At 36.6% G+C, this 25,735-nt stretch overlaps 1 protein-coding gene across 2 annotated transcripts in view; it reads right to left on the bottom strand.

Annotated features, from left to right (window-relative positions):
* XIRP2 (xin actin binding repeat containing 2) overlaps positions 1–25,735 on the bottom strand; it is a 300,619-nt gene that overhangs the window by 88,515 nt on the left and 186,369 nt on the right. For both annotated transcript variants that reach the window (XM_060106699.1, XM_060106698.1), the window contains exon 2: positions 23,162–23,315. In XM_060106699.1, coding sequence (XP_059962682.1) covers positions 23,162–23,315 — 154 coding nt within the window. The remainder of the gene's footprint in view (positions 1–23,161; positions 23,316–25,735) is intronic.

The raw sequence follows: 25,735 nt of genomic DNA, 5'->3' as shown, positions 1-25,735 counted from the left end.
AGTGCTTCCAACTTTGCAAAAGGTAAATACTATACAATTAAAAAAACTTTGTATCCTTCAACTGCATGTCAAAATCTTCTACTGTAGATTCTTGCCTCCAAAACATTTGTAGTTATAAATGAGATAGAAAATACGGAGAAAAAGATGTAGCCTCAGAGACTAAAACTGTGATGCTCTGTTTAATTAGTGATTTTCAGGTGCATTTTGTAAGGATATTTACTGTTTGTAACCTGATAAGACATATAATTGACTACAATTTTTCTTTTGTTATCTTTAAGCAAATTATAGGTTCTGATGGCAAACTGTTTATGTTTCTGCATAACTACAACACTGTTTTAAAGCATTTTATTATGTCGATAAATAACTTCACACCTGATGCCCTTTATTTTCAGGGAGAAAAGAAGCAGCTTTCATAGATTTTTTTCACTCTTAATAGTCTCTCCTACAGTATTTTAACCAAAAGCCTTGACAGATATCAAGTTAAACTATGTCACAATGACCAAGATGAAGCTGTACAATTTTTTCTTCCTACATCAATACTCAGGCTTGTGTACACATACCGTTTGTTCCTCCTTCTGCAACATTTTTCATAATGATCTCCAGCAGCCTTGTCAAGGAAGTTTATTGCTTTTTTTCCTAAGAGTATGGAATTAGTAACATTTCACAAGCTGCTCTGATCATGGGTGGGGGGTGGGTGGGGGAAGAAAGGCAAGGGTTCTGGATTCCCAAAACTTTTTCTAAAAGTAATGAAAAATCACTTATTTTTCAGTGGACTTCCTTCTCTGTGTCTGTGTCTGGTGTTTCTAAAAAAAAAAAAAACAACAAAACAAAAAACAATTGGAGATGAAGGATAGCCTCTGAGCTGTTATACATGTATTTAGTATCTGTGTAAGCTTCTTTCCTTTGCTTCACGTAAATTAAGAACAATATCCATACAAAGTAGATACTGACTTTTGACATAGGAACATTCCGTTGAACATACTTGGATCAAATGTTATCCCAAGCAAAAATAATGAATTAAGTCAAAAGCACACCCAAAACATCTGTTTGCTTTATGAAATACAGATAAATAGATAGATAAGTAAATGAATAAATTAATCAAATGAAAGTCAAGAAGATTTGAGGGAAGGATTTAGCAGTACAAAACTAGGTTCACTGGGTTTTCTCATGAACTTATCACCTTTTTCAAGAATGCCATTTGGATGTCATAAACTGCTTCATGTGTCTATTGAGGATGCTTGTTTCCATGCCTTTATTGCACTCAATGCGTTTGTCGTTGTTGTAAATAACAAAGCATAGTAAACGTCTCTAAGCAACATTTGATTTGTTTATGTTGGGAATTGAGAAAATGTGTAGGGATGATTTAATATGGGCATTTTTAGATTGTGAATTGAAAAAAACATAAGCAAGATGAAAATAAAAATCTAAAAAAGATGCAGTGGAGCTTGGAAGAGGAAAGTCATGAACAGTCAGACATAAGCAAGATGAAAATAAAAATCTAAAAAAGATGCAGTAGAGCTTGGAAGAGGAAAGTCATGAACAGTCAGTTTCATTATCTTTGAAGTTTTAGACACTTGTCTGTTTCCTCATCTATTTTTATTGACTAACCAAAGAGCCATTTATGTTTTGCTTCAATTGTCATTTTACATTGATAGGACAGTTTTTCTTACGCTTCAAGCCTTACTTATTTAAAAAAATATTTTTCTATTGACAGGTCATAAAAACATGAATACAGCAGACTTTATCTGATACAAAGTTTTTTCAAAACTTATCATTTAAATTTATGCCTCAGAAGTGCAATCCACAGCCAACCACCTTGTCAAGACCTGGAAAATCACGTATCCACATAAATAACATTCCTTGAATGTCTACTAGGTACTGAGTATGCAAGTACAACTTGCCTTGTATTGATGAACTTACAATTGTTTATTGATGCAAAGAACTTGGAAACATCTTAGAGATATGCTTTAAAATGATTCACTCTATAAATATATCTTATAGAAGTTTTATAGAATGTACTTTCCCTAGCTGACAAACAAAACCTGTGCCATTTTGAGTGCTATGCCGTATAATAAGTTATTTTTATGTAATATTCAAGGTAATACCAACAACAGACCTAAGAGATAGCTATTATTAACTTTACTATTTTAAAGAGTAGGAAATTAAAGCTTAGAGCATTTAGGTAACTTTCTCAAGCTTGCACAGTTTATAAACGCCCAAAACAGGATTTAACCTGGACTTGCCTGCCACCAAAAGGCATTTTCAACTATTTTATCACAAGTCTGTATATGAAAAAGCATATTCCCATATGCACAAAATTATAACTATGTTCAATGATTCTTAGTATTTCAAAATTAATTTATTCATTCAACAAGTATTTTGAACATATACTTCACACAGGGCACATATTGCTATGTACTTGTGAATAACACAGACAAATAAATCATAACACAGTGTAGAACATGCCAGAATCATCATATAGATATATGTAGAGGTTGCATGTGCAATTGGGGGAGGGGTTTCATTTGACGGAGCATCTGAAGAAGACGTCCTGGGATCATTTTATCTGTTATTCTAATGTCAGTGGCTCAAAACACAAACTTCCCTTTAAGCCATCTAGGTATTTTCTATTTTGTAGAATGTTGTACTTCTCAAAGTGATTACATGGAAGCGGAGGCATCAACATGGTAAACATTTCTCCATGGGCCCATTTTTTCTTCTTTTAAATTTTTTATTGGAGTATAGTTGCTTTACAATGTTGTGTTAGTTTCTACTGTACAGCAAAGAGAATCAGCTATACATATATCTCCTATTTTTTGGATTTCCTTCCCATTTAGGTCATCACAGAGCATTCAGGAGAGGTCCCTGTGCTATACAGTAGGTTCTCATTAGTTATCTATTTTACACATAGTATCAGTAGTGTATTTATGTCAATCCCAATCTCCCAATTCATCCCACCCCCACTTTCCCCCTGGGTATCCATGTTTGTTCTCTACATCTGTGCCATTTTCTCTTATTGAGATAGCTATTCACATATCTAGAGCTGAGGTTTCTGTTATATAGTTTTTCTAGCCCTAATTAACTATGATTTGACTTATCTTCTTGCTCTTCAAGCCCAGGTTGTGTTGGGCATGAAGACATATCAAGTCCGTTGCTGTGAGGACGTAAATGATTATGTATGTATACATGAAGATTTTAAAAAAAATAAGCAATAATACCCAGCTGGTCTAAACAAAAAAGTAAGCTTAACCTGAATGAAATGAAAGTACATGGTCAGAACATTCCTCTCACAGAACTGTCAGCCACAGATGCTTACTTCAGGAGTTAGCTGATTTACAAATACAACAACAAGAAAAGAGAGCTGATATCACCTCTACAATCATTTGACAGACTACTGACACATACATAGCTCAGAAAATATCTTGTCAGACTTAAGAGCTAATTCTTTTGAAATCTAGTTGGAAATTCAATTTTACAGATTATGTTTAAATGGTTCCTTTGTCCCCAGTAATTCCATAGTCACCCCCATCCCATACACCCAGTTTTCTTCCTTTACTCTCACAATTTGTCATTACCTATTTTGTTACTAGTTTATGTACTTATTGTCTACGTTCTCCACCAGAATGAAAGATCCATATGGGCAGGAACCATGTTTTTGTTCATCATGGTATATCTAGTGCCTGGTGTCCAGTAGTCACCCCATGAATTTGTTGCTTGAATAAATGAATAGTGATTTCTATAGCTTTATCAGCATTTATTTCAATATATTTGTATCCATATCCATCTTCTTCTCTAAACTGTGAGCTCCTTGAGAGCAAGATTATAGTCTTAATTCATATTAGTGTCTTCTGAGCCTAGTCTATAAGAGATGCTCAACCATAATTTGTTAAATGAATTGATTCAACCCAGATATTGCAAGACTGTTCCACTCACACAAACAACTCCAACATATAATTTCCTTGAATGACTTTAATGGGGAGAGAGGGAGAATCCCAGGATCCATTTGAGAATATATTTCCTATTTCTCTCTGTCTGAAGAGAATTTTTGCTGATCTAAAATTTACGGTACTTTTTTTTTTGCGGTACGCGGGCCTCTCACTGTTATGGCCTCTCCCATTGTGGAGCACAGGCTCCGGACGCGCAGGCTCAGCAGCCATGGCTCATGGGCCTAGCTGCTCCGCGGCATGTGGGATCTTCCCAGACCGGGGCACGAACCCGTGCCCCCTGCATCGGCAGGCGAACTCTCAACCACTGCGCCACCAGGGAAGCCCTTATGGTACTTTTAATTTGTGTCCTTATGCCTTTGTTAGCTATTTTCATGTTGACTGGCCTGTACCCAAAACTCAAAACTTTGATCCCACTCCAGCCTAACTCCTGCCTCTCTGCAAACACAAGATGGATCTTGGTACTTATAAGCTGCTAGAATTCAGTGGTATTTCCCTTAGCAAACAAAAATCCAAGATAATATAGTTTACCAAACTAGACCAGAATGCAAGGAAATCACTTGGAAAGTTTATTAAAATGCACTGATAGTCAGAGTCCAAATCAAAGAGATAAGCTACATTTTACTTTAAGCTATAGGTTGCACTGAGAAATCTGCATTTTAATAATCATGCTAGCAGGGTGATTTGAGAAACTAAAATTATAAGACTTGAGAATTCAGAGAGGATGTTTTACGCATCCTTGCATTGTCAGTGCCTATGTCTGACACATAATTGGTATTAACATCCTCCCTTAAAATGTAAATGCCTAGGCTCCCTAGAGAATCAGTTTTCTCATGATCTATCTTCTTTTGTTAACCTTTTTTCTGTCCCAGAATTCATTTCCTATTACTTCTTATCCTATGTTAAGGCCCAGCCTCAATAGGAATTCAGCCTATTGGTTTATATTTAATGACAACCTTCTTTATGCCATTAACAATTTCCAAGGGCTTCCCTGGTGGTGCAGTGGTTGGGAGTCCGCCTGCCGATGCAGGGGACATGGGTTCGTGCCCCGGTCTGGGAGGATCCCACATGCTGCGGAGTGGCTGGTCCTGTGAGCCATGGCCACTGAGCCTGCGCATCCAGAGCCTGTGATCCGCAACGGGAGAGGCCACAACAGTGACAGGCCCACGTACTGCAAAAAACAAAACAAAACAAAACAAAACAATTTCCAATATCACTTAAGATAACTGAATTGTTTATTAAGAGCCAGTTGAAATGCAAACAACTTAAGCAATGTCCTATAGCCACTGGGACCCAATCCAGATTGCTTGGTGGTAAATGACAAACATTGAATTTATTCCTTTGTAAACTTGTAAAAGAATCTAGACTTTGTTCTTCAGACAATGCAATATCATAGATTGAGCTATGTCCTAAAATAGATTTTACTTAAAGTTATAAGATTTTATATTAACCTCTTCTAAAATACTTTATTCACTAATATTTGTTAAACTTGAAAATCTCTAAAAAACTTCCACCAAGGTGGAAAGAAATTGAAATAACAGTGGTCTTTTAAAAAATGTGGAATCAAATAAGCAACAAAAGGCCAGTTCCACTGTCCAAACAGTCAAGTTTTAATATAATAGTTTTTCACTTATATTGCTATTATAAAATTTAAACCTAACTTTTTACAGCTTTTTACGATTCTTAAGCACATAGATATGCCACTCACAGTACTGAAACCAAGCAGGACACCGTGGGGCCTTCCCAGATACAAAAGCCTTTCCGTGTCCCCCATTTCTTGTTTGTAGGAAAAGGTTTCAACCTCCTAGACCTTCCTTGAGTTCCGAAGGACAGATTCAATCAGTTACTAATTAGGGGAGTGAGGGAATGCAGAAACAAAGGAAAGGCAGTCAAGAAACAATAGTGCAGTGATAGGGCAGGGTCCTGGATCCTCTTCGAGGGATGTACATAACAATCTGATATATATTTCTGAGTTCTTCTACAGGAACTAAGGCCTCCACCCGGGTGGAGAATGATAACTTCAGGCTGAGCACAAGGACATAGACCCCAGACTGATTGAAATCAGAAGACTTATGATTAAGATTCCTGGAAAACCACCCTGTTACCTCACCATCAACCAATCAGATGAAGGCCACACACCCTGCATACCTCCCCCTAAACTTTGCCTATAAAAACTTTTCCAGGAAAACCATCAAAGAGTCTGGGCTTTTGAGCACGAGCCACCAATTCTCCTTGATTGCCCCTTGCAATAAACCTTTCTGTGCTCCAAACGCCAACATTTTTGTTTGTTTGGCCTCACTGTGAGTCAGGCACACAAACTTGGGTTTGACAACAGTACTATGAAGATTTCAGTATTTTACTTAATCAAAAAAGTTGCCACACTCTTAGGGATTTTTCTATTTTCAAAATTATACTAGTAATACATGGAAAATACTTTCTTGGTGTAGAACATTAAAACAGCAGAGAAACCTAACAACACATCTTAGAAAACCTTCTATGTCAGTACCAACTGAACTATCTTATTCTTATCAAAGTTATATAGTATTTCTTGGTATTGGTGATCCATAATTTATTTAATCATCTCCTTATTGATAGGCATATAAGTGTTATCCAATCAATCTCTAATAAAATCAATACTGCAATATATATCCTCCAATATTGATGATTATACTCATTTATAGTGTTTCTTTTAGATAAATAGATAAAAGTTGATAAAAAAATTTTGGGGTGAGATTTTGAATTTTAATTAACATTTTAAAATTGTCTCTCCAAGAGATCATACCATTTCTGTACTACCACCACTAATGTATGAGAGGGTTTATTTCTTTATATATCCTACAAATGCAAATTGTTACACAACTTTTTTTTTATTCTAATGGTCTGATGGAAAATATTATGCCTAATTATTATGTTAATTTCTATTTTTCCCATTCATAAGTAATGCTGTTCACATTTTCATATGATTATTACCTATTACAGTTTTGTTTTGGTTCATATACTCTGCCCAGTTTTAAGTCTGGTTGTCTCTTCTTTGGTAGATGTTTCCTATATATATCCTGGATATTAGTGTTTTTTTGGTTATATATGCAATAATATTTTTTAATTTTTTAAATCTTTTAATTAGTTAATATATTGTTCATAGAACTGTGGAAAAAGAATGTCACCTGCCATATCAATAAACAAAGGACGTTGGGGCCACCAAGCCATTGACTACTGAAGCCACTCTGATGGTACGACCTGAGGGGGTTCAGGATGGAGAAAAATAGGACACTGGTCCTAGATAGTTGAGGTGCATATCAAAGAAATATTTTCATTAAGCCCAGACTCTTGCATCTTCCCTTACATAGAACAGTGTTAAATTCATTAAGTTGAGATGTCTGGTTTTTCTTTAATTAGCAGTAATCTTTTGATGCTCAACTACCTCCTGGGTTTGTTTGTTTTTTTGCAAAAACTCCTATATATCCCAGCTCCTCTCTTACCTCCTTAGAACAGTCCCTTGGAGATATCTGAGAGGCTGTGTCCTGGGCTTAATTTCTCAGTAATGTCCCCAATAAAACATAATTCTCAACTTTTAGGTTGTGCATTTTTTTCAGTCAACATAAGTTTAAATACTTTTATGATGTTGGGTCTCATATTTTCTCTTTCTGGTTCTTGTTTTTAGTGTTTCTTTTCCCCTCTGAAGTCATAAATATATCCTTCTATCATTCTTCTAACTTGTTAGAGTTTCGAGATTTATGTGTAACTCTTTAAACCATCTGGCAGAAAGTTTGTGTATAATGAAAGACACGAACTACTTTTTATTTGTTTGTTTTTAATGACAGACAGTTATCCAAGACTACTCTATCCATTTCCAATGAACTTGAATGCTAAATGTTTTACAACTAAATTCCATAGTATACAGAATTCCCTTTCTAAAATCTCTAATTCATACCGGATGTCTATGTAGATATAGTTCTGCTTTGTTATACATGTTGACTCATATAGTTTCGTTTCTTGTGTATGTTGTGATTTTTGATTGTGAGCTCATGTTCACTGGAACTCTATCCCTAGACTTTATTGAGGCCCCAGTTAAAAGTACATTCCTCCAGAGAGGATTTATATTTTGTCCTACCAGCTATTTACCAACCTGGGTCCATTATAAATTAATATTAAAATTCCTTAATAGTTTCCTATCTATAGTATAACTAAAAGTAATGGGCTCCGTGCTCTGACGCTATCTTCCCACAGAGCAGTACATCATTGCTAGGGATGGAGACTGAAGATATTTAAGCAATGAGTCAAAAGTATTATGACATGATGATGTAAAATAGGTTTGGAGGTGGTGTGTCAAATTCTTCCCTGACGTTAATGAAAAGCGATGGTCTTAACATTCACTAGAGAATGATTATATACTCCCTAATAAGTCTGGAATTATCTAAAATGTTACATGCTGAAATATTAGGCCTAATAAACTGTTAAACAGGACTAGTTTCCAATTGTGTTTGGCAAGAATTGATTATCTTTTTTTAAATAGATGATCTTCAAAAAATGGAACAACTGGTTTTTTGTCTTAGGCAATACAAAGTTATGTGTTATTCTTTAAGAATTCTGAGACCCTCTGGCTGGGACTTTGTGTACTCTTCTAATTGAGGCCTCATATAGTATTTCATCACTTTGGAAGCTGCAATCATAACTGTGACAGGCAAAACTTATTCATAGAACATTATTTTAGCCCCATCCTCATATTTAGAGATGTTCAAAAAAAGCCAAATATAGAAACGTGTAACTCTTTGTAAATGTAACTTCAGAAAGAGAAAAGTTCATGTGTTATTATGTTTTCATATTTATTATTAATAAGTTATTATTCTTATAATTCATCATAGATACTACTTATTTTAAAGGGCCATGTGAAGCTGCATTAAGCAGAAATAATAAGAAATTACCTTTAAAAGTAAAATGTTTCTAATTAATTTTGATTTCAAATAAATGAGGTATTTCTAATATTAAATTGTGTGGGAAAAATACACATTTTAAATAAAAGTGTGTGGCTCAAAACCTGAAACTACAAATACATAAAAAACTTTATATACTTTGAAAATTGAATTTTAAAGAATTGCTAATTAGCTAATATACTTAGTGGCTTTTTTCCCACTCCCCATATCTAGGATGTCTAGAGCTTAGTATTGCCCCTAGAATGCTAGTTTTTTATTGTGGTTAAAAATAGACAAATACTCCACTCCTTCACTTTTGTAAACATCGTTAAAACATGTCAATGAACATTTTAATCAACTCTGAAAGCATAAAAATTGTCTTCCCTTTTCATTCAAACCAGCTCTTAACCTGGCAACTGAGTCTAATTAACCTCAACCTGAATTGTTTCACCCTCATTTTAGAATTGAGAACCCACTCTGGCCCCAGCTCATGTGGTATAAGGACATTCATCGAAATGACCTACTAAGTATCAAACATATGGAGGGTCCCTATTTCCCTCAAATTCCTTACTTTCAATAACCCTTCATGATTTTTCTAGATCTACCTGGAATTTCCACCCTTCCTCCTATTCCTCCCTCTCAAACATCCCTTCTTTCTCTTCTTGATCAAATCCCAATCATACTTCACAATCAGCGGGAAAAAAAAAAGTAAAAGAGAAAAGGAAAAAGAAAATCAGCACTTTTACAAAGCATCTCAGGTTCAGGCACACATGGCTTCTTCTGTGTCCTTCCTTGGTAGAACTGTTCATCCTTTAAAGATGATGTTTGTTTATGAACCTGCTTCCTTTCTTAAAATAAAATCACTCAGGGACAGAGTGGGTCTTCACATACTCCCCAATACCAAACACAGGAGCAGGTCCATAGTACATGTTCAGTAAACATCTGCTGAATTTATGGATTTTGCTACTGCTCTCCCTCTGTGTTTGTCTCTGACACTAAAAATAGTTCTTTAATAACTGGATTCTAGCTACTTCTCAAAAGTGTTTTAGAACTGCTTTTTCCTCTCTGTCTCTTCCTGCCTTTTTCCCTCCATTCTTACTTGTGTTTCTCTCTGTCCCTTTCTCTGCCTCTGTCCCTCTCCTCCTTTATTCTTTCCTTCTTCCCTTTCCCTGAAAATCACCAGCTCAAAGTAATGAGTTTTCTTAGTCATGCACTAATCCTTAGTGACTAGGTTTTTTGCTTAAACCCAGCTAGGATGGCATCTTCAACACCGGTCATCGAACCTCTCCAATGTGGACCTAACACATTCATGAACCTCTAATGTTGCCTTTATTTTGAAACACTGACGGTCATCTGAGCCATGCCAACCTAGAGAGACACATGGAATCATGAACTCAGGTTAAGATGTGGGGTTCTTGTGTTTCACTTTTGTACTGACTTTCTAATTTCAAACCTATTAGGTAACACAATTCTCATGTCCCTTTCCCTAGGATAACCACTTCTAGTTTGGCTCCCATGTGTGGGCTCCAAGTCTTCAGCCAGCCATGTGATTCTGCCTGAACTCTTTGTCTCCTATCTGGGCCTGTTCTCTGGAGATCAAAAGAGAGCAATAAATACTCCAAATGTATAAGATGTGTATTGAGGAACAAAGGGAGGAAGAGTCACACACTTTGCATTGGTGACAGTGGTAAGGTGTAAGGGTTTTACTGTCATATATATCTTTCTCTGCTTCTAGTAACTGCATAGAAACCAGCAATATAGTCAACTCAGATCACAGGGTTTGGCATCACCCAGGGAGGATTCTGCCTCAAATCTTCTTGGATGTATGTGTCTTAAACACATTTAAAAATATGACTTTGTATACCCCTAGAGATGAAGAAACAGAGAAAATATTTTATTCAAGCCTTTGCTTAAATGTCATCTTTTTGTTGTGGCTGATCCTGACCACCCCAATTAAAACTGAAGTCCTTCACCAAGTGCCATCCATTCTATCCTGGTCTATATTTTCTATAGTACTTATTACCTTCTGGTATGTAATCTACTTTTTAACTATTTTTTATTGTGCATTGTGTGTTTCTCCCTGTTAGAATACAAGCTGCACAAAGGCAGGGTTTTTTTCTTTTTTCTCATCTGTGTCTGTTTTATTCATGGATGTTCCCAAGCACTTAGACTAGTACCTGGCTCAAGTAAACACTCAAAAAATATTTGCTGAATGAATGAATGGACAAATGAAAACAGTGCATAAAAAATATACTCTAGGAACAGATATACATTTCTGATTCTACAATCAGAATATTTAAAAACAATATCTAGTTCTTTCCAATTGCAAGGGAGTAAGATGAATGAATGGTTTTCAAGTGGGATATTTATATTTGTTGTTCTCTTTCTTTGATGGCATCATGTTTTAAAATTAAGTATGACCATGTCCCAGCTCAAAATGATTTCCTGGGATTTTGATTATTAATCAATGGAAATTTTCCAGCATTCCAAGGTGTTGATTTATAGCTACCATGTGAAAGATTTAATGAATAGACCTTTCATTACAGTTTCCTCAGAATAGCAAACTCCCAGCTGCCCCTTCCAGCAGAGCCCATGATTTAACTCTGGAATTTGTTTTGACTCACTGACTATAAAAGGAACTAAAAGGGCCATGTGGGAGTCATTGAAAAACTGCAGATGAAACCCACTTTAAGAAAGAGAAAAAACAACTCCAAACTGAGTAAACAGATCAAACATAACAAATCCTTTTGATGTGACAAAAGGATTCTTCACGTTGTAAAGGACGTCACCCACATCAGGATTATTTTAAATGGTGATTCACTAACAATAATTTTACTGATGAAATGTCTCCTGTGTGAATCAAAATAATGGCTGTTTTTAAGGAGATTGTCTGGGGGCGTGAAAGAAGGTACGAACAGGGAAGGAAGCAAGTCTGGAAGCAGAAGTTGGTGTTGAGAGTTTAGGGTTCACCATGGTGTGTCCAGAGACTAGGTTGAAAACCTGTGCTCTGAGTTTCATTAGAGAGAACACATCAGTCAGAGCAGAACAAATGGTGCTGATAGCCATCACAGGAGATGCTCTGTGACTAAATGTCTGATTTATTTATAAGCTTCCAAATGAAGCCCGTTTTTATTAAAGGAATGGTTCTGTTAATTTTAAAGCATCCTGTTACGGCATTTCATTTAACTTTGTTGACCTTAGGAATTTAGAGAATGGGCTATTTCCTGATCTGAGAGGATTCATATTCCCAAGACAATTAAGCTGTAGAAAATATGTTATAGAAAAATGCATAGCCTAACAGTAGATATTTCTGTTTCTATTATAAAACCATTGTTTTTTAGTGCATTGAGAAGGGAACACAGGTGAAACTACGTTTCTCTTAATTTTGTTACTAGGAAATACTGCACAGAAGAGACTGTCACTAGATCTCAAAGACAATCTTTTTACTATGTGGATTATTGCTGCTTACTTGTTTATTTTGCTGACATAAATTTTCTTTATATTTATCCACATATATTTTAAGAAGGATACATTTGTGGAGACAGGGTAAAAAAATGAATCACTATCATCTGGATCCCTTTCTATGTGAAAGGTAGAAAGTGAGTTTCTTGGAGAAATGACAACTACTAAAACTATAATGTCCAAAAGAGTGACTACTTGTATTTAAGTTAATTAAAATGAAATAAAATTCACAATAAGTTGCTCAGTCTCACCAGCTACTTTTGAAGTGCTTAATTGACATTAGTGATTATTGGCTAGTAGTATTATCACATTGGACAGCATACATGTGGATCAATTTTATATCACAAAAAACACTACTCTAAAATGCCTAATTTTAAACAACAAATAAGATATGTAAATAATAATCACTCCCACACAAATATATATAGTGCACCTACATCGATATTGTAGAAGCATTAATAATTGAAAGGATTCCACCACTTAAAGAGCAGTATAAAATTTGAAAAAACAGAACACTCAGTTTGTTTGTAAAATCTGTCAGAGAAGATGAATGGCCATTATAAGAATAAAGAATGAGTTTAGCTTTAATGGAGCATAATAAAAAGAGGTATACAGCAGGTAATTTCTAAGGTTTATCACAAAAGCCTTGAAGAAGTGATTTTGGGGCTTCCCTGGTGGCGCAGTGGTTGAGAGTCTGCCTGCCGATGCAGGGGACATGGGTTCGTGCCCCAGTCCGGGAAGATCCCACATACCGCAGAGCGGCTGGGCCCGTAAGCCATGGCTGCTGAGCCTGCGTGTCCGGAGCCTGTGCTCCACAACGGGAGAGACCACAACAGTGAGAGGCCCGCATACCAAAAAAAAAAAAGTGACTTTGAATGTATATTTTATCTGTTAGCATTTTACATGTTGATGACTTAGAAAATTAATATTAAAATTATGGTTTAGAGAATACAAGTGAAAAGCAGGTAATTGTCATATAAAAAATCCCAAGTAATTTAAACTTGATAAACATTACCCAATCACCTGTGATATGTGAAGCATCCCTTAGACCAGAATTTTTCAGCAGAAAAAGTAGATGTTTTACACTATGTACAGGTGGATCAAACCTAAGTAGATCAAACCATGTAAATCAGTACCCAAGGCTCTCGATATTCACTTTCCAACTTATCGGCTTTTAAATTTCTAAAGGAAATTCCACAAATCAGATTTTTTATATCCCTATGATACTTCCATCAAAACCATTTATATAAATTTATTTTTTTCTCATACCTATCACGTCATCCAAATTTGTCAAATTATGGATTTATCATGCTTGACATTTAATTTCAAATGAGCCATGTCTTCCTAGAATCATTGGAACAATTAACTGCTAGAGTACATACCACAGAAAATGTGAATGGAATGCACTAATGTGTACACACAGCACTGTGTTTTATTTGACACCCGTAGATCAGTGAGGAAATCTTAGCAAACCTAAGAAAAGGGTGGTAAGAGCAATTAAACACAGCCTGGGATGGCTCATCAAACATAGAAAGGAGTCTGGGGAAATTCCAGTGCCTTCTGTGCTGCTCCCTGGGACCTGCAGTTGAGGATAAGGGGCCTGAACTAATCCATCAGGCATCTCTATTCCTGAGTCCTGAGATGGGACTATCAATTTACATTGATTTTACTAAATTCTAACAATGCAGGACATTAGGTAGCTACATTTTAATGATCTATTGTTAGTTTATTTTAAAAATTCTACTGTTTATGAAAGAGCTATAAATAAATAATACATACAAGTATGAAATGCTTGAGGCTACTTAAGAGGTTTAACTAATATGTGAGGCCATTATAGTCACTCATATAATTGTATAAACTCTGACATCTTTCAGTTATCACATTTTATTCAGACACTTGTATTTATCTTCTGGGAAAAATTCTCTTTGCAGCAGAACGACATCAATATACTCTTTGGTTGTGTAGGTTTTGTCACGATTATAAATTAACTCTAAGTATTAAAAGGGCTTATGATCATACCATCAGAGAGAAAAATTTTGGCCACCACGGAAGAATTAAAAGGATCCCATAATGGGGCTTCCCTGGTGGCACAGTGATTAAGAATCTGCCTGCCAATGCAGGGGACACGGATTTGAGCCCTGGTCTGGGAAGATCCCACATGTCTCAGAGCAACTAAGCCCATGTGCCACAACTACTGAGCTTGCACTCTAGAGCACACGTGCCACAATTACTGAAGCCTGCACGCCTAGAGCCTGTGCTCTGCAACAAGAGAAGCCACCGCAATGAGAAGCCCGCACACCGCAATTAAGAGTAGCCCCCGCTCACTGCAACTAGAGAAAGCCCGCACGCAGCAACAAAGACCCAATGCAGCCAAAAATAAATAAATAAAATAAATACATTTATAAAAAAGAAAAAAAGTATCCTATAATAAAAGAAGTTTCTCTTTTAAAAAGCAGTGATGGGCTTCCCTGGTGGCACAGTGGTTGAGAGTCCGCCTGCCGATGCAGGGGACATGGGTTCGTTCCCCGGTCCGGGAAGATCCCACATGCCACGGAGTGGCTGGGCCCGTGAGCCACGGCCGCTGAGCCTGTGCGTCTGGAGCCTGTGCTCCACAACAGGAGAGGCTACAACAGTGAGAGGCCCGCGTACCGCAAAAAAAAAAAAAAAAGCAGTGATGCATAGGGATTAGAGTTCTTGGGCAATGTGCAGATAAAATAAAAATGAAGTTGGTTGCTATCATCAACCTTAGTGCAATTTCCCTACAATGGTTTTTTTTCGTATACCTGGAAATTTAAATCTGTGATCACGCTTAAATTTGTCATATCTCTTTTTAAAAAAATACATCTTTATTGGATTATAATTGCTTCACAATACCGTGTTAGCTTCTGTCGCACAACAAAGCGAATCAGACATATGCATACACCTGTCCCCATATCCCCTTCCTCTTGAGGCTCCCTCCCATCCTCCCTATCCCACCCCTCTAGGTCATCGCAAAGCACTGACCTCCCTTTTCTATTCTGCAGCTTCCCACCAGCCAACTACTTTACATTCGGTATTGTATATACACCGATGCTACTCTCACTTTGCCCCAGCTTCACCACCCCACCCCATGCTATCAAATCCATTCTGTGTCTACCTCTTTATTCCTGCCCTGCAACTAGGTTCATCAGTATCAATTTTGTTTTTTAAGTTCCATATATATGCGTTAGCATACAGTATTGATTTTTCCCTTTCTGACTTACTTCACTCTGTATGACAGACTCTAGGTCCATCCACCTCACTACAAATAACTCAATTCCATTTCTTTTAATGCCTCAGTAATATTCCGTTGTATATGTGTGCCACATCTTCTTTCTCCATTCATCTGTCAGTGGACATTTAAGTTGCTTCCATGTCCTGGCTATTGTAAATAGAGCTGCAATGAACATTGTGGTGCATGTCTCTTTTTGAATTATGGTTTTCTCAGGGTATATGCCCAGTAGTGGGATTGCTGGGTCATATGGTAGCACTATTTTTAGTTTTTAAAGGAACCTCCATACTGTTCTCCATAGTGGTTGTATCAATTTAAATTCCCACCAACAGGGCAAGAGGATTCCCTTTTCTCCACACCCTTTCCAGCATTTATTTTTTCTAGCTTTTTTGATAATGGCCATTCTGACCGGTATGAGGTGATACCTAATTGTAGTTTTGATTTGCATTTTCCTAATAATTAGTGATGTTGAGTATCTCTTCATGAGCCTCTTGGCTATGTGTGTGTCTTCCTTGGTGAAATGTCTATTTAGGTCTTCCACCCATTTTTTAACTGGATTGTTTGTTTATTTGATATTGAGCTCCATGAGCTGTCTGTATATTTTGGAGATTAATCCTTTGTCTGTAGTTTCATTTGCAAATATTATCTCCCATTCTGAGGGTTGTCTTGTTTATGGTTTCCTTTGCTGTTCAAAAGCTTTTAATTTTCATTAGGTCTCATTTGTTATTTTTGCTTTTATTTTTGTTACTCTAGGAGGTGGGTCAAAAAAGATCTTGCTGTGGTTTATGTTAAAGAGTGTTTTTCTTATGTCTTTCCCTAAAGTTTTATAGTGTCTGGTCTTACATTTAAGCCTTTAATCCATTTGGAGTTTATTTTTGTGTATGGTGTTAGGTAGTGTTCTAATTTCATTCTTTTACATGTAGCTGTCCAGTTTTCCCAGCACCACTTATTGAAGAGGCTGTCTTTTCTCCATTGTATGTTCTTGCCACCTTTGTCGTAAATTAGGTGTCCATATGTGTATGGGTTTAACTCTGGGCATTCTATCCTGTACCATTGATCTTTATTTCTTCTTTTGTGCCAGGACCATGCTGTTTTGATTACTGTAGCTTTGTGGTATAGTTTGAAGTCAGGAAGCCTGATTCCTCCAACTCTGTTTTTCTTTCTCAAGATTGCTTTGGCTATTCAGAGTCTTTTTTGTTTCCATACGAATTTTAAGATTTTTTTGTTCTAATTCTGTGAAGAATGCCATGGGTAGTTTGATAGGGATTGCATTGAATCTGTAGATTGCTTCAGGTAGTAGAGTCATATTCACAATATTGATTCTTCCAATCCAGGAACATGGTATATTTCTCCATCTGTTTATGTCATCTTTGATTTCTTTCATCAGTGTTCTATAGTATTCTGAGTACAAGTTTTCCCCCTCCTTAGGCAGGTTTATTCCTAGGTATTTTATCCCTTTGTTGCAATGGTAAATGGAAGTGTTTCTTTAATTTCTCTTTCTGATTTTTTGTTGTGGGTGTATAGGAATACCCGAGATTTCTGTGCATTAATTTGGTATTCTGCAACCTTACCAACTTCATTGATTTCTAGTAGTTCTAATAGTTTTCTGGTGGAATCTTTAGGACTTTCTCTGTATAGTATCATGTCATCTGCAAAAAGTGACAGTTTTACTTCTTCTTTTCCAATTTGTATCCCTTTTATTTATTTTTCTTCTCTGATTTCCATGGCTAGGACTTCCAAAACTATGTTGAATAAGAGTGGCGAGAGTGGACATCCTTGTCTTGTTCCTGATCCTAGTGGAAATGCTTTCAGTTTTTCACCATTGAGTATGATGCTTGCTGCAGGTTTGTCATATATGGCCTTTATTAGGTTGAGGTAGGTTCCCTCTATGCCCACTTTCTGGAGAGTGTTTATCATAAATGGGTGTGGAATTTTGTCAAAGCTTTTTCTGCATCTATTGAGATGATCATATGGTTTTTATTCCTTAATTTGTTAATGTGGTGTATCACAATGATTGATTTGCATATATTGATGAATCCTTGTGTCCCTGGGATAAATCCCACTTGATCATGGTGTATGATTCTTTTAATGTGCTGTTGGATTCTGTTTGCTAGTATTTTGTTCAGGATTTTTGCATCTATGTTCATCAGTGATATTCATCTAGAATTTTCTTTTTTGTGATATCTTTTTCTGGTTTTGGTATCAGGGTGGTGGTGGCTTTGTAGAATGAATTTAGGAGTGTTTCTCCCTCTGCAATTTTTTGGAAGAGTTTGAGAAGGATCGGTGTTATCTCTTCTCTAAATGTTTGATAGAATTTGCCTGTGAAGCCATCTGGTCCTGGAGTTTTGTTTGTTGGAAGATTTCTAATTACGGTTTCAATATCATTACTTGTGACAGGTCTATTTATATTTTCTAATTCTTGCTGTTCAGTCTTGGAAAATTGTACCTTTCCAAGAATTTGTCCATTTCTTTATGGTTGTCCATTTTATTGGCATAAAGTTGTTTGTAGTAGTCTCTTATAATCCTTTTTATTTCTGCTGTGTCAGTTGTGATTTCTCCCTTTTCATTTCTAAGTTTATTGATTTGTGCCCACTCCCTTTTTTTCTTGATGAGTCTGGCTAAGGGTTTATCAATTTTGTTTATCTTCTCAAAGAACCAGCTTTTAGTTTTATTGATCTTTGCTATTGTTTTCTTCATTTCTATTTCTTTATTTCTGCTCTGATCTTTATGATTTCTTTCCTTCTACTGACTTTGGGTTTTCTTTGTTCTTTCTCGAGTTGTTTTAAGTGTAGGGTTAGATTGCTTATTTGAGATTTTTCTTGTTTCTTGAGATGAGATTGAATTGCTATAAACTTCCTTCTTAGAATTGCTTTGACTGCATCCCATAGGTTTTGGGTTATCGTGTTTTTGTTGTCATTTGTTTCTATGTATTTTTTTATTTCTTCTTTGATTTCTTCAGTGATCTCTTGGGTATTTTGTAGCACATGTTTAACCTCTATGTATTTGTGTTTTTTTACTGTTTATTCCTGTAATTGATTTCCAATCTCATAGTGTTCTGGTCAGAAAAGATGGGTGATATGATTTCAATTTTCTTAAATTTACCAAGGCTTGACTTGTGACCCAAGATGTGATGTATCTGGAGAATATTCCATGTGCACTTGAGAAAAAGGTGTATTCTGCCACTTTTGGGTGGACTGTTCTATAAATATCAATTAGATCCATCTGGTCTATTGTGTCATTTAAAGCTTGTGTCTCCTTATTTATTTTCTGTTTGGATGATCTGTCCTTTGGTGTAAGTGGGGTGCTAAAGTCCCTTACTATTATTGTGTTACTGTTGATTTCTCCTTTCATTGTTGTTAGCATTTTCCTTATGTATTGAGGTGCTCCTATGTTGGATGCATAAACATTTATAATTGTTATATCTTCTTCTTGGGTTGATCCTTTGATAATTATATCCTGTCCCTCCTTATCTCTTGTAATAATCTTTATTTTAAAGCCTATTTTATCTTATATAAGTGTTGCTACTCCAGCATTCTTTTGATTTCAATTTGCATGGAATAACTTTTTCCATCCCTTCACTTTCAGTCTGTATGTGTCCCTGGATCTGAAGTGGGTCTCTTGTAGACAGCATATATATGGGTCTTGTTTTTGTATCCATTCAACCAGACTGTGTCTTTTGGTTGGGGCATTTAATCCATTTACATTCAAGGTTATTACCGATATGTATGTTCCTATTACCATTTTCTTAATTGTTCTGGGTTTGTTTTTGTGGGTCTTTTTCTTCTCTTGTGTTTCCTGCTTAGAGAAGTTTCTTTAGCATTTGTTGTAAAGCTGGTTTGGTGGTGCTGAAGTCTGTTAGCTTTTGCTTGTCTGAAAAACTTCTCCATAGAATCTGAATAAGATCGTTGCTGGGTAGAGTAATCTTGGTGGTAGGTTTTTCTCTTTCATCACTTTAAGTATATACTGCCACTCCCTTCTGGCCTGCAGAGTTTCTGCTGGAAAATCAGCTGATAACCTTTTAGGGATTCCTTTTTATGTTATTTTTTGTTTTCCCTTGCTGCTTTTAATATTTTTTCTTTGAATTTAATTTTTGTTAGTTTGATTAATACATGTCTTGTTGTGTTTTTCCTTGGGTTTATCCTGTATAGTACTCTCTGTGCTTCCTGGACTTGGGTGACTATTTCTTTTCCCATGTTAGGGAAGTTTTCCACTATAATCTCTTCAACTATTTTCTCAGACCCTTTCTTTTTCTCTTCTTCTTCTGGGATCCCTACAATTCGAATGTTGGTGCATTTACTGCTGTCCCAGAGGTCTCTGAGATCGTCTTCAATTCTTTTCATTCTTTTTTCTTTATTCTGCTCCTCGGCAGTTATTTCCACCATTTTGTCTTCCAGCTCACTTATTCATTCTTCTGCCTCCGTAATTCTGTTATTGATTCCTTCTAGTGTATTTTTCATTTCAGTTACTGTGTTGTTCATCTCTGTTTGTTTGTTGTTTAGTTCTTCTAGATCCTTGTTAAACATTTCTTGTATTTTCTCAATCTGTGCTTCCATTCTATTTCTGAGATTCTGGATCATCTTTACTATCATTACTCTGAGTTCTTTTTCAGGGAGATTACTTATATCCTCTTCATTTATTTGATCTTGCAGGTTTTTAACTTGCTCCTTCATCTGTGACATATTTTTTGCCTTTTTTTTTTTTTATGATTGGGATTGTGTTCCTGTTTTACTGGTTGTTTGGCCTGAGGTTTCCAACACTGGAATTTGTAGGCTATTGGTAGAGTTGGGTCTTGGTGCTGAGATGAGGAACTCTGTGAGACCACACTCTGATGAATATTCCCTGGATTCTGAGGTTCTCTGTTAATCCAGTGTTTTGGACTCAGAGCTCCCACTGCAGGAGCTTCCACCCGACCCCAGGCTCATGAATCAAGATTCTGCAAGCCACGTGGGGCAGCAAAAAAAAAAAAAAAAGAGAACAATAGCAAAGTAAAAAATTAAATTAGACTAGGAACTAACAGATATGTTAGAAAGAATGTAAAAATAAAAAATATAGATGAATCAACAGCCAGAAGGTACAACAGTACGACAGTAGTAAAAAAGAGGAGGAAGGAAAAAAAAAGTGCAGGGTTGGGGGGTAAGGGGGTGTGAGGGGGAAGGACTTGGTTGTGGAGAGTGGGGTCTAAACAAGGGAGAGGTTTGGGCGGTGGGCAGAGCCAATGCTCAGGAACCACAGGGATGGAAAATGCCCTAGGGGATATAGGGGGTGGGTTTAGGCTCAAGGAACAGAAGGGGCCCAGGCTTGCCCCCCACCCATGGTCTCAGAGGGCAGGGGACCTCACTTGGGAGCCCAGCAGGCTTCCTGTGCTCAAGTGGGTGGGGCAAACACCATCCTCACTTCTGCTTCTCTGGTCTGGGGTCTGGGAGGGCCCCTCCCACCTGCTTCTCCTGTTGTCCCCTAGGCCTACCTCCTATGTCCCCAAAGACCCACATGACCTGAAGGCAGCTTTGGAGGGCAGAGGATTGGCCTGGGAGCTCAGCTGGCTCCCCAGGCTGAGTGGGCAGGGGAATCGCCCTCCACTCTTCTCCTGCTCCTCCCACAGGGCCCCTCCCATCTGCCTCTCCTGTTCTCCCCTCAGCCTCCCTCCTATGCCCCCAGGACCCACACAGCCTGGATGGGGCTTTGGAGGGGTGGGAAGTGGATTGGGAGCTCAGCAGGCTCCCCAGCCTGAGTGGGCCAGGCGACTGCCCTCTGCTCCTCTCCCGCTCTTCCTGGAGAGTCTCTCTCACCTGTCTCTCCTGATCTCCCTGGCCTCAGGGGCCACTTCTCCTCCCCCTTCGGTCCCCCCACATCCTAACAGTTCACTTTGGGGTTCCTACTGTCTCCTTGGGGGTCAGAGTTCTCCACTAGATGCCGGCAGGCACCCTAGTTGTGGGGAGACGCTAACTCCGCGTCTTCCCACATCACCATCTTGACTCCTCCCCTCTAAGTCATATCTTGATACTAAATTATAGCTGCCCTCCAAGACTGCCTTTTCTAAGCTTGTAAAGTAAAGAGACTTTTAAGAAGCTTTGCAGGGAAACCAAAGAAAACATGGGACAGGAGAAGTAGGGTGAGATGAGAGTTGTTTATGTCACGTAACTTTGATCAGTTTGCCAACCTCATATACACCTCCCAGTGCTAAGATCTCCACAGGCCAGCAACATCAGAACATAAATCATTCCCTAAAGCTTCCCTGTTTTTGGCCTCTGCTAATCTAATTCTTTTCCATTCAGCAAAGTGCACACAAAGTTTAATCACAAGACTAGAAATATGTGGAGTAAATTTTTCAAGACTGATACTAATCCTATTAGGATATCAATTGGGCATACCAAAATTAATTGAAAATGAAAAAGAGAGATTGAGATTCTAATTCGAAGGTATTTAGAAATCCACGCTTGGCCCATCCTTAGAAAACTCCCCTTTATTCTTTCCACACCACCTCCCACTCCAAATTACATACTTAAACTAATTGGAAACAGAATGGGCTAAATCATATGTAAGTCATTCTGAGGTTCAGTCTGTACTATCATAGAGTATAGCTTCTCAAACTTTAACGTGCACACGAATCATCTGAGGATCTTGTTAACATGCTGATTCTGATTCAGTAGGACTGGTGAGGGGCCCAAGGTTCTGCATTTCTAATATGCCTCCAGGTGATGCTCCTGGTCTGATTCACGGAAGACATTTTGAATAGCAAAGTTTTAAAGTAGAGTATCATTTGCTTTCCAAAATTGTGACCTGTCTGTCATACTCCAAAGACTATTCCACATTACTAATGTTGACTGGTAACTTGATATTTGGCTATATATAAATATATATATCAAAGAATGTCCTAAAAGTTGTACTAATTATGATCTTTAACAAACATCACAAATACTATAATATGCATTACTTGGCTAAAATGGAAAAACCCAGAATGTGACTAATCAGAAATGATAAACGATATCTCTATTTTATAATAAATTATTTATATTTTGCACTTATGTCATATTTGAAATTATATTGATAGTGTAATTTCTAACATATGAGCTAGTGACTTTTTAATGACATTTGTAAAACATTGATCTAATTTAAGAGGTTTTCCCTTAAATTATGACACTCTCATGTCACTTTTTATTCTGAATTCATTAAGCACATTAAGTTTAATTGTCTGAAAAAGAGATGCTGAAGGCATTAAACTTTTTTTGTTTTGCCACCAACAATTACTTATATTTTATCCTTTTATTTCCCATAGACAGAGAGACAAATATGTTTTCCTTTCTTTCACAAAAGGAAAAGTCAAATGATGGTCAAATGCATTGTTCCAAAAGCATAATACAGAAAATGCTTATTGTACTGATTTATAATTAATTAAAATATATTTTACTTTTAAAAATTAAAGCAAATATGGTATAGAGAGAAGTATTTAAATATACCTTCCTTTTTCCCCCCTGAATTGTGTTTCTTGAGCTATTCCTTCCCAATTTTTAAACAAAACTTATAAAGATTTTATTTATTAACCACTCATGCTGTATAATATATAATCCCAAGAAATCACATCAAAATATTGTGCTAACCTTCAAAGATGTGGCTGTGACCACTTTCAGGTGACATCTTGTCAAAAGGTGTTTCCTCACCTTTCTTGTCTGAATCTTTCACAGAATCATCGGACTGGCTCCCAGGCTGACTCTTAAATGTTGGTGAACACAAATTTCTCTCAATTTCCACTTCCTGTTAGAAGACATTAAAGGGATGTGTGTTAAAGCTATCAGTGGGAAACAGATGTGGTTTTTAGGGGGTTTAGAAGGCGGGAGTGAGTGAGGGAGGAGGTTTCTATGAGTGATGCTTTCCAATATGCTTCGGGTAAAATGTTGATAACTTAGCCAAGAATGGCAAACACACATCTGAGGCTTAGTTTATTTTTCTGCCACTGGTTCCACTTCTGAATTAGCTTTTCTTTCATGTGGCTTTTTTTGCTCTCATAAAAGAGAGAAAGTGAAAATAAGAGTCAAAATACAACATAATATACGTTAATAGATGCAACTTCCTAAGGCCTGAGAAATGTCCACAAGGGATTTCAAAAAATAGCTATATATCAACATTATATGCTTAAGACAGAAGGAAATGAGTTTTTGTTTAATGTCATGCTCATCCTATAGTGATAAACTTAGTAATTACAGAGCTCCCAATCCTATTCAGCTACCATACAAAAGTACAGTTTGGCAGTTCATAGAGATTGTGAAATTACTTCTTTGAGACAGTAATTCAAAACTGGAGAGAGAAAAGTTTCCCAATGGAAAAAAGTATAAAGAATATTTCGAATACAGGGAGTCTAGTGTTTCTTATTTTATAAATTAATACAATCTAATAAAACAAACCAAGTCAATCAGACTAATTATTTTGAATAAAAAATTGTGAAAATAAGTAAATTAGCCAAGACAGCTTGAGAAGCAAAGTGTATTTTTTTTAAATCAAGTAATACATTGAAAAAGGTTTTAATAGCTACTCACAAGTTTTATATTTTTGTACATGAGGTGGTATTTTCTAAACAACAACCATTCAGACAAAGATGTGATAAATTGCTCTTCACTTTTGTTACATTTTAAATACACTGGCATGAATGAGTCAAGTTTGAGAGACAGCTAAAAACTCTAAAACATTTCTCAGAGTAGGTATATTTCCTGTATCTATGATATGGTTAGAAAGGCAATGCTTTCAGAAAAATAACCTCTTAACTTCTTAGCATGTTTATGTTTTCTAATTTTCACATACAGAATACACACACACACACACACATATATATATATATATATATATATATATACAGATACTACATACATAATATATATACTACATATATACAATATATAATTAGAAAATATTGGAATGTGTTTAATCATCTCATCTTTAAATCTCCCCCCTCCCCAGTATATGATATATACTATCTTCTTTACTGTGAATGTTTAACTGGAACTAAAAACACTTACAGGAGTAAAACAAAGGAAAAGAAGTTTCCATTTTTTTCAAGGCATTGCCTTTAACATTTGTGTTTCCAACTATTAGCAAAAAACCCAAAGGTTCATAACAGCAGTTTGCTTTACGTTGTCAAGACACAGTGTCAGACAAGCCACGGCATGTGGTGTGAGCTCCTGAGCTAGTGGACGAGCACAGAATTCCCAACTCAGTTCAGTCTGGTGTCCTCTCCCACTGTCACATGAAATGACTCTATGAAATGGATGCAATATGTTTCTTTGCTCTTGTTTCAACAATTTAATCCAACTCCTAGCATTGGCAAAAATAAACTAAGTTAAATAAAGAAAAAACCAAGATGCCTAAAAAAGTAGTGATTCTTGTTCAGAAAATTTTCGTTTTGACAAAGGGAGGAATGCTGAACTTGGTCCACGAACTTGATAGATAATGTGAAAGTATCATCTCTCTGTTTCATATAGAAACATGAAATGTGATTTGGTGAAATCATTTAAGCAAATTTCAGGCAGTGATGACACTAACTTATGCTATATTGATATTCCCAACTCCGAATTCACAACTATCAAAAGTACATTACATATTGAGGCAGTAGGGGCCCCGCAGACAATCCACAAATGAAAATAGTAGACCCATTTCTACGCCTTGATCATCAGATCCAAGTCAGTCTGTGGCAAGTTCCTTAGCACCCTGGCAAGTGGTAAGAAGGGGCCTGTGTAGAAAAGAACTTCTTAGATAAGGTTGAATTGAGCTATCTCTAATCAAAGCAATGATCTGCTTTAAAATCTTTCAATCTGTTTTATGCACTGTGCTTCTACAAAAGATTTACTCTGAGTGAAAATCTACAGGCTTAAACAAATGCACCCAACACCAGTTTAGAGGGGAAAACCACCACAGCTTTGGATTATGAGAAACTTGGGTTCAAGCCTTCCCTTCACTACTTATTAGCTGCGTGACTTTCTTCACGTCACTTGATATATCTGGGACTAAGTTTTCTCGTATGTTATAGGAAGAGATTTAGTCACTGAACATCTAACATCCAACAATCAACCATTTGTAGTGCAATTTCATTTGAAATTAAATAAAACAAAATAAAGGATTATGATTCATCTGTTGTAGCTTCCAGTCTAGTAAGGGAGACAAAGCGTAGTAAAGCACATAAATAA

This window comes from Mesoplodon densirostris, chromosome 8, assembly GCF_025265405.1.
Source record: "Mesoplodon densirostris isolate mMesDen1 chromosome 8, mMesDen1 primary haplotype, whole genome shotgun sequence".
Lineage (NCBI taxonomy): Eukaryota > Metazoa > Chordata > Mammalia > Artiodactyla > Ziphiidae > Mesoplodon > Mesoplodon densirostris.
This window is presented reverse-complemented; position numbering and strand designations above follow the sequence as displayed.